The sequence below is a fragment of the Accipiter gentilis genome, chromosome 1, assembly GCF_929443795.1.
Source record: "Accipiter gentilis chromosome 1, bAccGen1.1, whole genome shotgun sequence".
NCBI classification, from domain to species: Eukaryota; Metazoa; Chordata; class Aves; order Accipitriformes; family Accipitridae; genus Astur; species Astur gentilis.
In genome coordinates, this window is record NC_064880.1 from 50,752,927 (window position 1) to 50,764,104 (window position 11,178).

The following is an 11,178-nucleotide window of genomic DNA, read 5'->3' on the forward strand; positions in this document are numbered from 1 at the left end:
GTTCACCTGCCGTGGACGGAGCTCGGGCAAAGGAAAGATGCCGCCGGGATGGGGAGAGGAGCTACCCTGCCTGCCACGAGGGAAGGTGAAACCACAGCTGCCTGCAAAGAGAGGTCTTACCGGGCTTCACGTGGTAACGCCTTACCGAGAGTCCTCTTCTTGCTTCTTCCCAGAGCAGAGTTGAAAATCTTGGAATTGTCATAACGTTTTATTATCACTTGCAAAACAGATTCTACTTCATCAGATAAAGACACAATTGCATTCATTGACTCTGACACAAGGATATGCATAGTGATAAACATACAGATAGATGTACACACTTACACATGAATGAGATATGCTAATTAAAAATTGCAGTGGGCACTTTATTAAAAATTTATTGTACAATCTACATCTTCAAAACATTTTACATCAACAAATATAGCAGCTTGACTGCTGGAATCATAAGTGATTTATCTTTAAAAGACTGTATTTGTAACTGGATGCAAAGATTCTTGATGAACTGCCGTTACATTTAAACTACTGGTTTTTATTGGAAGTATTTTGACTGTTATCTGTTTGTTCTCCATCCTTGAGAGAAATAAAACAAGTGTCTCGGCTTTCATTTTATCGGATAGATGGCACCATGTAGCATATTTCCCATGCTAGTTTGAATTACAGCTGTTTATCTTTCAGCTTTCTTTAAGATTAATTAAATGCAAATGTAACTCCACGAATCATGGGATTACCTGCCAGACCCCTTATTAATACCTTCACTTAAAAACCCCCGTGCCAGAGAGTCATTAATTTGCAGGGAGAAAAAAAAAAAAAAAAAAAAAAAAAAAAAAAAAAGAAAAGTGCTAAAGCAGCCCTTTGCCTCCAAACAACCCGGAGATGGCTGCCCAATTAGTCCGGCAGCGTTCGGATCCTCCTTTCAGGCCCTGTGGCCCTTTGAGGACACAATAAGGCTCCAATGATAACCTGGCAACCTAGGTAGAAACTCAGCCAAGTGTGAGCGTTTGAAGCTGCAGCTTGGCTGCCATCGTGTCGGCGAAAAGAAAGAATTCAGGCACCATGTCATCCAGTACAAAGGATAAAAACAGATTCAACCGGAAATTCAATGTGGCACCACATATGGGATACATGAGTGCGGTTACACAACAGGCCACATATTTTTTTTGAACAGTCTCCTGCATGTGATGCCGAGGACATGTGTAACCATCATAACGTCTCTAAGAATCTGTATTTAATTTGAGCTGGGGTGGTGGCAGGGATTGGAGATCTGAAGCCGCCACAGGTTTGTGGCAGATGGCTCTGTGTCAGCTATGACAAGCAGCCAGGCTCGGCTTCCTCTGCAGATTTTCTTTTCTCTCTGATCAGGTAAATATGGGCACACTCTGGAAACTTCCACAATTCTGCCTGAGGCTGCAAGTTTGTGACTTAGCCCCATCTGTCACAAATCTTCCCTCGGTTCTGCTGCGAGCAGAGACCTGAATTTACCGCCGAGCGCTGCCCAAGAAAAGCCAGCCGTCTCGCCCTACGAGGAAGCAGAAGAGAAAAGCGCACGAAGCCGCATTAGATGCTGGGACACAAAAGGGACCTCTCTCTTTCTCCCTCTCCTCTCTCTGTCCCGAAACGCATCTCTGCAGCGCCCGGGATTTCGGGAGGGGTGGAAGCCAGTTGGTTGGTCAGAGAACGCTTACGTGGCTTTAGTTGGAAACGGGGTGAATTCTGCATTTTTTTTTTAAGGACAGGTAAGCTGGTCGGCAGCCCCACGTGATTTGCTCCTGGGTGAGCACCGTCAAACGTCCGTCTGCTTTACTGGCGGTCTCGCCAGGGACTGAACGCCCACCGGGACCGACCTGCCTCTCCCACCCTCAGACACGGCAGAACCACGAAGCAGCAGGAGCGAGGGCCCAATTCTCCTGCTTGATCAACATCGCTCTGGCTTCCAGGCTTTATTTTAGAGTAAGCTTGGAGAGAATAAATTCAATGCTTTTTGGGGGGGAGTGATAACTCTGCAAAGGTCTGGGCATCTGTTTCTTCATAGTATAGTGATTCAGTCAACAGTTCCTAAATACACAGGGAGCCAGAGAAGCAAAGGTTTCACATAAAGCAAGATCTGCCCATGAAGAAGGGGCAGCACAGTTAGATGTCAGTAGCAGTACAGCATCTTTTATGAAGTAATCGACTTATTTGTTTCTTGTGGCCTAAGACCAGAACCGAAGCAATTAATATCTACTCTGCCATCGTTACACTTCAGAGTTAACCTTTAGAATTTAATAAGGACTGTTCATCCATTCAGACCTGCTGTTTCAGGACAGTTGCAGTTCAAGCAGACAGTACTGATTTGGCACACATTTTAGGCACTTTAAAAAAAATTTCCTTAAAATTAAGAATTGGAGGCGATTATTCAGCACGAAACCTGAGATTTGGCAGGCAAGACAGCAGAGTGATTTACAGAGCTGATCTGTAGCGGGTCAGCTTTACTCTGTGACCCAGCTCCTTCCCTCTCCAAGCGAGTATTGGGGAAGAATCAAGGTGGAAAGCAGCTTGTAGTAACTACCTTTTGGAGCTCAACTTTCAAAGTCCAGGCACTTTTGGAAACCACCACCAAAAGAAAGCACTGGTTTAGATGACTTGGGTGCACCGTGAGGCCCATATCAGAGCTATATAATATTCCTCAGCAGAGGAACAGTATTGCCCCGAACAAGCCGGTCTGTTCTGCAGTTTCTTATAGTGGCCTTTTAAAACTCATCTCTTTCCTTCCGCCTTTAAACAAAGCCCAGCAAATGTTGGATGGGAGCCTACGCAAGATACGCTGGTGAGTACCTTGCATAGGATGGTCCAGAACACACTGACCAACTACGACAGTAGGAAAACAGTTTCAGGCTTTCTTTCTGAAGGTAATTTGAATAAACTTTAGTGAAAAAAAAAAAAAAAATCATGCTTTTTTGCGACTTTTCTTTTAAAGTCCTATTTCCTTTAACCCATTTCTCCACCTACCATTTTGCAGCGGCTGTGGTTCCTCTGCCAGTTTTCATTGACTTTCAAAAACTAAACGGGAAGCTATCTAATATCATTATAATAAAAAGTCCAAAGTCCTGGTGTTTGTGCTGAAAGGTGCGCAGAGAACTGCCGCCTTAATGAACGCTTTCTTCCTGTTCTACAGGTGCAGCCAACTGCTACGAGCTATAGACCAACATTGTCAGAGAGCTGAAATCTCCTAGACGGACACCTCCGAGAGCCAAGAACAAGGGAGAAGTTCAGGTGCAGGCCACATACATCTGTATATATATGTATACTAATGTATATGTCTACACAGATGTATATTATGTCAAAAAAAGTAGGGCTGGATCCCAGAATGACCTAGCAGGCAACTTCAACATCCTACCCGCTAGCTGATTTCTTCAACGGAGAGGATCCACGTTAGCTAGCAGAGCTCCCTCTGCCACAGCTGCTTCCAGACCCACGTGCTGCTTGAAGACCTAAGGCTGACCCAAAACGCTTGAATTGTGTCCCACGGCCCAGCAGATCTTCCCACCTGCGCAAACCTCCTAAGCTAGCTGGATTTCACCTGGATCAGCTACACATACGGGAGGGAAAAACGTCAAGACTTGAGTCTAACCTGGATGCAACCCCGAGCAACAAAATCCGACTTGGAAGTTAGATCCTAGTTTGCAGCTGGCCCTGCTTTGAGCAGAGGCTGACCAGGTCACCTCCAGAAGTATCTTCCTTAATTACCCTATGATTCTATGCTCTAAATAAGCAACCGAAGTTTCCTTTCACATAAGAAATCCTTATGTTATACACATTTTACATAGGATCCCATGCCTAAGCCCCGAAACAGAGATGGGAAAGGATGGACACAGCACGCTGCACTCCAGAGTTCCCAGGCTGCTATAACCTTCCCGTACAGGCTCGGAGCAGCAGCTCTAGAGCACCTCTGAAATCATTTTAAATTATGCTCGCTGGAAACCGAGCATCTCAAGAGGCAAACGCAAGTTTCCCACTTGTGCTTCCAACCTCCTTCTGGCCTGCACCTACTGCTAACCAGGCAGAAGCACAAATTCAGTACAATGCCGTCTTTTTTCTCTGAAAACATGCTCTGCTGATGAACAGAAAGCCAGCAGGATGGATGGCAGTACTTGTACTATTTGCATACCCTATAAAGCTCTAAATTAACTTTATCCGCTCAGGACAAAAGATCTGGAGAACACTGTAAGCAAACATCTGCTCAATATACATTCACCATTAAAAAGTAAACAGTAGGTTTGGCTCCATAAGGAACAGGCTGAAAATTATCAGAGTACAACACATCACATAAACCAATGGCATGGCCTGGAATACTCCGCAAAGCAATGATCACACCAGCACAAAAACAGCTCTCAAGCATCAAACCGGCTTGAATGATGAGAGATTAGAATATAAACATGGAATAACATTCACGAGGAGAGACTGAAGAGACTGGGATACTGTTTGACAGATGCTTATAAAATACTGAATGGTATAGAAAAGATGGACAGGGAGCTCCTGCTTCCAGGCGAACAACTCCAGAACGAGAAGACACTCAACGCGACCGAAGGTGGGGAAACCCTGAGCCCACTGAAGGAAATGCTTTTAACACCATCTGTAAACGTAAGATGAACCGCTTTGCTATAGGAAGACGTGAAAGACAAGAACAGGGGTTTCCAAGTGCCTGACCATCAAACGGAGAACTATTACGAACGGCCTGGCCATACTCGATATCAAAAGGTAATGAAAGATGGTACAATGTCCAAGGCCAGGGTTAGAACCAATCTCTAACTCTAGAAGACCTTTACTACCCTATTTCTACCTTTGCCAGCCTTCTCCTGAATGTCTGATGCTCACCACTATCAAAACCACGGTATTAAACACGTGGAGTGCTGGTCCAGAGCGGCAGTTAGCATCCTTACGGAAAAACAAATTTCTCGTGGAGTTTTGTTGGGGAGCGGGTGAGGATAAGGGCAGAGGCCTCGTCCCTGGCTCTTGCATGGCCTGTACAAGAACTACGAGCGACTACTGCTCCTTGCAACAGGGTGGCTAAGGGGACATGCGGCATGAGGCTCCCCTGCATCCTCATGTGTCCAGCGCCCTGTATCCTTAGGCTGAGAATGCCTCCTGCTGATTTCCTAGCTGTGTCTGAATATTAAAGCTGGATCAGGAGCAGTTTTCCCTTCGACGTTTTTTCCTGAAACACCAAAGATACTGCTTTATCTCAAATCAGAGCAAAAAGAGAAGGAAAAAAAAAAGAAAGTTTTGTTAGAACTGCCCTGTACAGCCAAACCCTGAGACTGGAAACAATTCAGATGTCTACGGTCTAACTGGGATCTTAATTTGATTTTACAGTAGTTTAATCCCTTTGAATTCAGCAGACTTCCTTCTACAGTGGTGTAAGAAAGACAAAAAATCACGCCATGTGTCTTTTCATAGGCAGGTGAGCTTCTGTAGTGTGATGGAAATGAGAAGATGAATGTCAGAAAGTGGGCCAAATTCTTTTCTCTGTTAAACAAGCCTGAGTGAGAGTAGGATTTTACTGTAGGAACTGAAGCTGACAGCATGTCAACCAGCACTCATTCAGCTGGGAGGGCTGGGAGAGATTATTTAAAGTTGTCAGCTCCTTCCATGCCTGGCTTTTGGCAACTCTTCTTGTCCCTTTCCACTGTATACTCTTTATACATGCTGGTTTAAATTAAGAAACTGAAGTGAGGGAACTGAAAGGTAAACTTAAAGAAAATAATGCAGAAACAAATGTTTTGCCCTATTTTTTTTTTTTTTTTTTTTTGTAAATTTTAAAGCTACTAGATAGGGAGCTTGCAAACACTGACAGGTCTTATGGTGTACTCTGACAGAAACGGATGCCCCGTTGTTGTTACTTGCTTCATTCTGGCGCTTACTTTGGCAACCACAAATACCGAGAACCAGAGAGCAACGTTTGATCCCGTAAAACTAGAACAGAGCAAATAATTGATAACAAATGAGGCTTGCTTTCCACTCATCTCAATCTTCTGCTAATAACTGGTAGAAGGCAATGTCGAAATGCAAATGAGCCAGGCTTGGGTGCTGTGGGAATACACGGGGTAAGTAAAACATCATTCGGAAAGGTTTGCATAGGTGCTTCCATTATGCACACTTTAAAAAGCCTGCCAGCATGAATCTGCTCCGTCGAGTTAAGCTATTGCAGTTTAACGTCCTTTCTGTGCATTTTCAGAGGGATATTCGTTCCGTCCGGCTCCCTAAGCGGACTGCCCCGCTGCCCTTTATCTCCCTTTTGCCCCAACTTTGTCAGCACAAGCACTGAGGCCAACTGAAGGAATAAACTGCCTGTTTAATTAGACCGCTGTCTAATTCTGATGGATATCCTCGGTAATAAAACCCCAACAATATGTAAAAGGATAACCCGAGGTACTTCTGTTGGTGATTACTTCCTGATCTATGAAGCAGAATCCCCAACCAGTACAGAAAAGCGCTGTTTGCTTTTAAAGCATATTTACTTTCAAGATTTCACAGACACTTTACGAACTTCGGGCAGGGAGCATGTCAGGGAGGTTTCTGAAAGAAAAGTAGCTAGTTAGTCCGCACTACCGTGCTGGAGTCCCTTTTCTCTTCCACCTTCGTATAGATGACATTACACCGATCTGAAAAAAGTGAAAATACGGTGGAAGTGCTGCGTACCCTTCACGATTTCACTCTTTTCAGCTTCCTAAAGAGCAGCATCATTCCAACCTTAATGACATTAACAGCACCTGTCTAAGTCAGCGGTCTTCTAGGAGGTTTTGCGGATAGTTTCATTGCGGGAGGAAGACTTGGCATACGTGGGTGTAGGTACAAAAAGACACCTCTAACAGTATTCTCCGAGATGATCCAAAGCCTATTAAAAGCAACGGGGATCTTTTTCTCTGGTGCTCACAGGTTCTGGATTAGGCTCTGCTTTACTCATTTTAAAACGATCCCCCGTTCAGCTCAGTCGCTACCTGTTGCAGACATTGAGTCCGAACGCTCGGAAGATCTGCACGGGGCTGCACCGTTAACGGTGCGCGCCTACGAGGGGTAGGAGAAACACCTTCAGCTTCTGCCTGCAAATCATCCCGAATGATTTTTATTTATTTTTATTTTTTTTTAATCCTTTTTTAAAAAAAAAATCCTTCAAGCAAATTAGCATTTTGCTTATGGGGCTCGTGCACACTTTTTAAACCCATACTATTTTCTAGCAGTACTTGCTCTACCGCTCCTCCCATTTGTAGCATACCTTGGCTCTGGTTAGGAGCTGGGGATCCACACGTAGCGAGAAGATCCACGTGAACCCAACCATTAGCTGAGCTTGAAGCCTTGGGAAATGTCAAGGTAAACGTTTAAGGACCGGCTTCCCTTTGAAGGCACCACGTATAACTATACGATACTATTGACTCAAGAAGTAATGCTGAACACTGGAAGTGTTCAGTCAGCATTTTAAACTATTATGAGCTACCTTCTGAACCATTGCCAAGTTAATAGACAATGAAAGATAATGAGCTTGAAATTGGGTGTTAAATTGCATTTTTGGTTCTCTCCTTTTTTTTTTTTTTTTTTTTTCTTGAAGTTTAACTGTTTCCTCCAGAAACAACATCATCTTTGATGTATCATTATGTAAACATCTATTTTTAGGTGACAGAAAAAAGTCAGGCGTGGGCGAAACCCTCGCTCCTCCTGCTACATGTGTGCGGGGAAGGGGTAGAGAGGGAGACGACACACAGCGAGACCCGACGCTTTCTGGTCCCCAGAGGGAGGAAGGTGGAGAGATGAGGTTAGGTCTGCCGGCAGCATGAGCCTCCAAATTAAGGAGGAGATTACTCGACTTGCTCGTTAACGGAGCGCCCGGACGGCGACAGCCAGGGAAGGCTAAAAGGACCGCGTTCGTATCGCACGGGTAACACGAGGAGTATTTCCACGCGCTCCCGAGCTTTTAAGGACTTTCAGCTGAATTCAGGGGTTTTTTACAACCTGAAACACCTTTGTCGTGCAGGGGTAACGTGTATCCAACCTGCCCACGGCATAGCCAGGACTGTAAAAGTCATAAAACGCTGTAAGTTTACACGTCAGCATGCAGAAAACAGCAGTTATTTTTCTAAGAGCGGCATCGTGTAATAATAGCTCTTCACTGCAATAATGTAAAATTTAGTGCTTCATCTACAATCGCGTAATTAAAAAAAAAAAAAAAAAGTGTGACTCCTAGCAGTAGAAATACAGCTCTTAAAAATGTGAAAATCGGTCTAGCATTGAACACTCGCTCAAAACTTGAATGGAAGGTCTGCCACCGAAACTGTACTTTCTCTACATAAATAACTGCAAAGAAAAGGACACGATAAATACCGGTAAATTATGCTTCCGATAAACTTTTTTTACAATCAACATACCTTAAAAAGCGAAGAGTTAAAATAATCATAATTATGAAAATAATTCAAGTAATTCCAAAAGGCAGAGAAATCTTACCTGATACCAGTCACCTGCATTTTTTGCCGACTGAAGATTAAATTAGGATAGGAAGGTAGGCTTATCCTCATTAGGATAATTGTGGGATCTTTCTTTTATTTTCCTTTTAAACTAATGAGTTGCATTAATCCAGGTTCATTTTTATAAGCCTCTTGGGTCCAAATGTAAAGGACAGTCATTTTAGAAAACAATAAATTAAAAAAAAGCATGTAGCATGCATTAAGTGCACGTATTTCATAAGACCTAGGTTAATACAACTGGCATCTAGTTTAATTAATCCTTGTTAGTGTAACGACTAATATCCCTCCCTAGCATGTTTCCTTTAAACATTAGTATGTTAATTAAATGTTGTTTTTTTAAGGGTTTTTTTTTTCCTTTGTACTTCAATATGGCATTATATCATGTAAAACTATTCTGAACAACTACCTTATAGAGATGTTTCCTTACAATATCTGGTCTCTTGCAGAAATTCTGAAGCCTTTTAAAAAGCTGTTCAGGTGTAGAATACAGATATTCAGCTGCAGGAAAAACAGATACATTTTTAATGAAACAAAAACCTCAAAGCACACACTCGATATTAGTCACTTTACTAATTAAAAATGCATATTGCTCTGTGCCGCCTCGTGTTTTACATTATTTAAGCATGATTTTATAAGGTTACCTCAGCTCACAAGGATGTTTAATGCTAAATAAGACTGTGTAGTTGTGCTGTTTAGACATCTCCTTTGGGTGATTAAAATACATTATTCTAATGTAACACAATGCATATGTGATACATTTAGTGATGAGATTTTTCAAAGAACTGGTACTACATTAGTCTGTATCCTGTACCGCAGTTGCATACTATTAACTATTAAATTGTTTAAATAATTTGGTGTGATTTTCAGGCCTCGGGTTTTTTTTTTTTTCTGTGTATCAAAAAAAAATCTGCAAACCATTGCAGCATCACTGACCTTTTAACAAAAATCTATCATTACGGGTTGTGTATGCTAACAATGAAGAATGCTATTTCAAAACTTGCTTTTGTGTTATCTTAAAAGAACAGATGGCAAATATAAACTTCGTCTAATGTATTAAAACACATAAAATTTTCCTTAACACTAACATGTTGGCTTGCCAAATAAACAATTGCTTTTGCTCAAGTTTATTCTCAAACTTAGTATTTTAGCACGAATCGCGTTATTACGCTTCAGCAAAAAGAATACGCAACGAAGCAGCTACCTGGAAATATCTCTGGGTACACCAAGGCTTTGGGACACAGCGGATAACAGCCGCAATGTACAGCTTCGACCCTGAAGATCAGAAATAATAAATACAGAAAAATAGACGTTAGCGAGCCAAAAACTTATTTTGGCGCAAGAGCATTGAGGTTGACTACGTACAGCAAGAGCGAAACCTTTTTTTCTTCAGCAGCATAATCCTTCTAAATGCCAAAGTTGCTCTTTTTAAAGAAAATTTTATTGATCATATGAATTACATAGAACAGAACAGCGAGCATATGTTTTGTTCGCTGAATAAATCAAAGCGCAGCTCTGCATTTTTTTGTTTTTTAAATACTGTTTAACACATTTTATAATCAGCAGACAGACACATGTAACAACATGGTGAAGTATGGACGGCTTTTCTTAATAATGCTGCAGCGAAACAAGGGCACACGTGCGCACGTGTGGCTACGTGTGTACGTACACACCGACGCACACGATCGCCGTTACCTGGCAGAACAGATATTCTCCTTCGACTTTCAGACCCCAAAGGTTACAGTTAAATATAGCCTGGGAACAACTCGCAGCATGCTTCAGGCTGGGAGAATTTAGCTTATCCACATGCCTCAGATAATTTCCTTTATTTTGCGGGACATAAACTGTTGTATTTTTTAATAACTACCTATGAGATTCCTTTGCCAAAGCGTGCGGTGCTTTGTACTTGTGTTTTTTCAAGGCAGAATTCACAATATCTCCTGTAACGTCAACCCCAAACATTTTATAATTGCCACGCAGTGGCGCAAAGTTTTCTCGTAGAGAATCTAGAGGAAAAGGTATCCTCTTCGTGCTTGCATTTTAATAGCTGAACGGGTTAAGGCATCAAGTTTTCAGTTTATTTTTTTTGCATAATGACCATTGATCTGACATAATGTCCCTCCAAAGATACAACTGTAATTTCTGTTGGCCAGAAATTACACAGTGAAATTCAAAACACTTCTTAAAATATGTTTATTTTATGAGAGTCTTTGAATTTCCTCCAACATGTTGACCATACGAGGACTTTATTTTTAACTTCGGTTTCCCTCAGTCCCCAGGAAAAAAATATCTGAAATCTCGTCAACGTTCACCTTTTCTATTTTCACTGACGATCCAAAAGGCTTTCGCTACTTTCATGTGCATATCGGGTTTGGTACTTTATTACAGGCACCCAGAAGGAACTCTGTTTCCTTTAGATCTACTCAGTTTTAACCAGGAAAAAAATAAAATAAAGAATAACATATTCAGCTTTCATGCGAGAAAACTATGCATCTCCACAAAACCCAAAGATACACATTTCTCTGCAAATGCTTCCGCTAAGCAATGATTGCTAGTTTTTTTCATAAACTTTTAAAATTTGTAATTTATGTTTTTTTTAAATAACATATGCACTTCAGATTGCATTTTAAACATTAACAACAATTTCAAAGTGTACATCGTCTAGCACTATATTTTTTACCAAAGGGAAATG

At 41.9% G+C, this 11,178-nt stretch overlaps 1 protein-coding gene across 15 annotated transcripts in view; it reads right to left on the reverse strand.

Annotated features, from left to right (window-relative positions):
- Window positions 1-214: 214 nt before the first annotated feature.
- Window positions 215-11,178, reverse strand: part of GTDC1 (glycosyltransferase like domain containing 1) — a 186,457-nt gene continuing 175,493 nt past the window's right edge. For 6 of the 15 annotated variants that reach the window (XM_049799400.1, XM_049799382.1, XM_049799371.1 and 3 more), the window contains 4 exons: window positions 9,691-9,761; window positions 8,896-8,987; window positions 7,250-7,328; window positions 215-1,516 (listed from right to left, as the gene is read on the reverse strand). In XM_049799400.1, the coding sequence (XP_049655357.1) occupies window positions 1,476-1,516; window positions 7,250-7,328; window positions 8,896-8,987; window positions 9,691-9,761 (283 nt within the window). In that variant the 3' untranslated portion in view covers window positions 215-1,475. Of the gene's footprint in view, window positions 1,517-7,249; window positions 7,329-8,895; window positions 8,988-9,690 lie in introns of those variants that run through there. The other 9 variants (XM_049799426.1, XM_049799408.1, XR_007505939.1 and 6 more) reach the window with 6 other exon arrangements.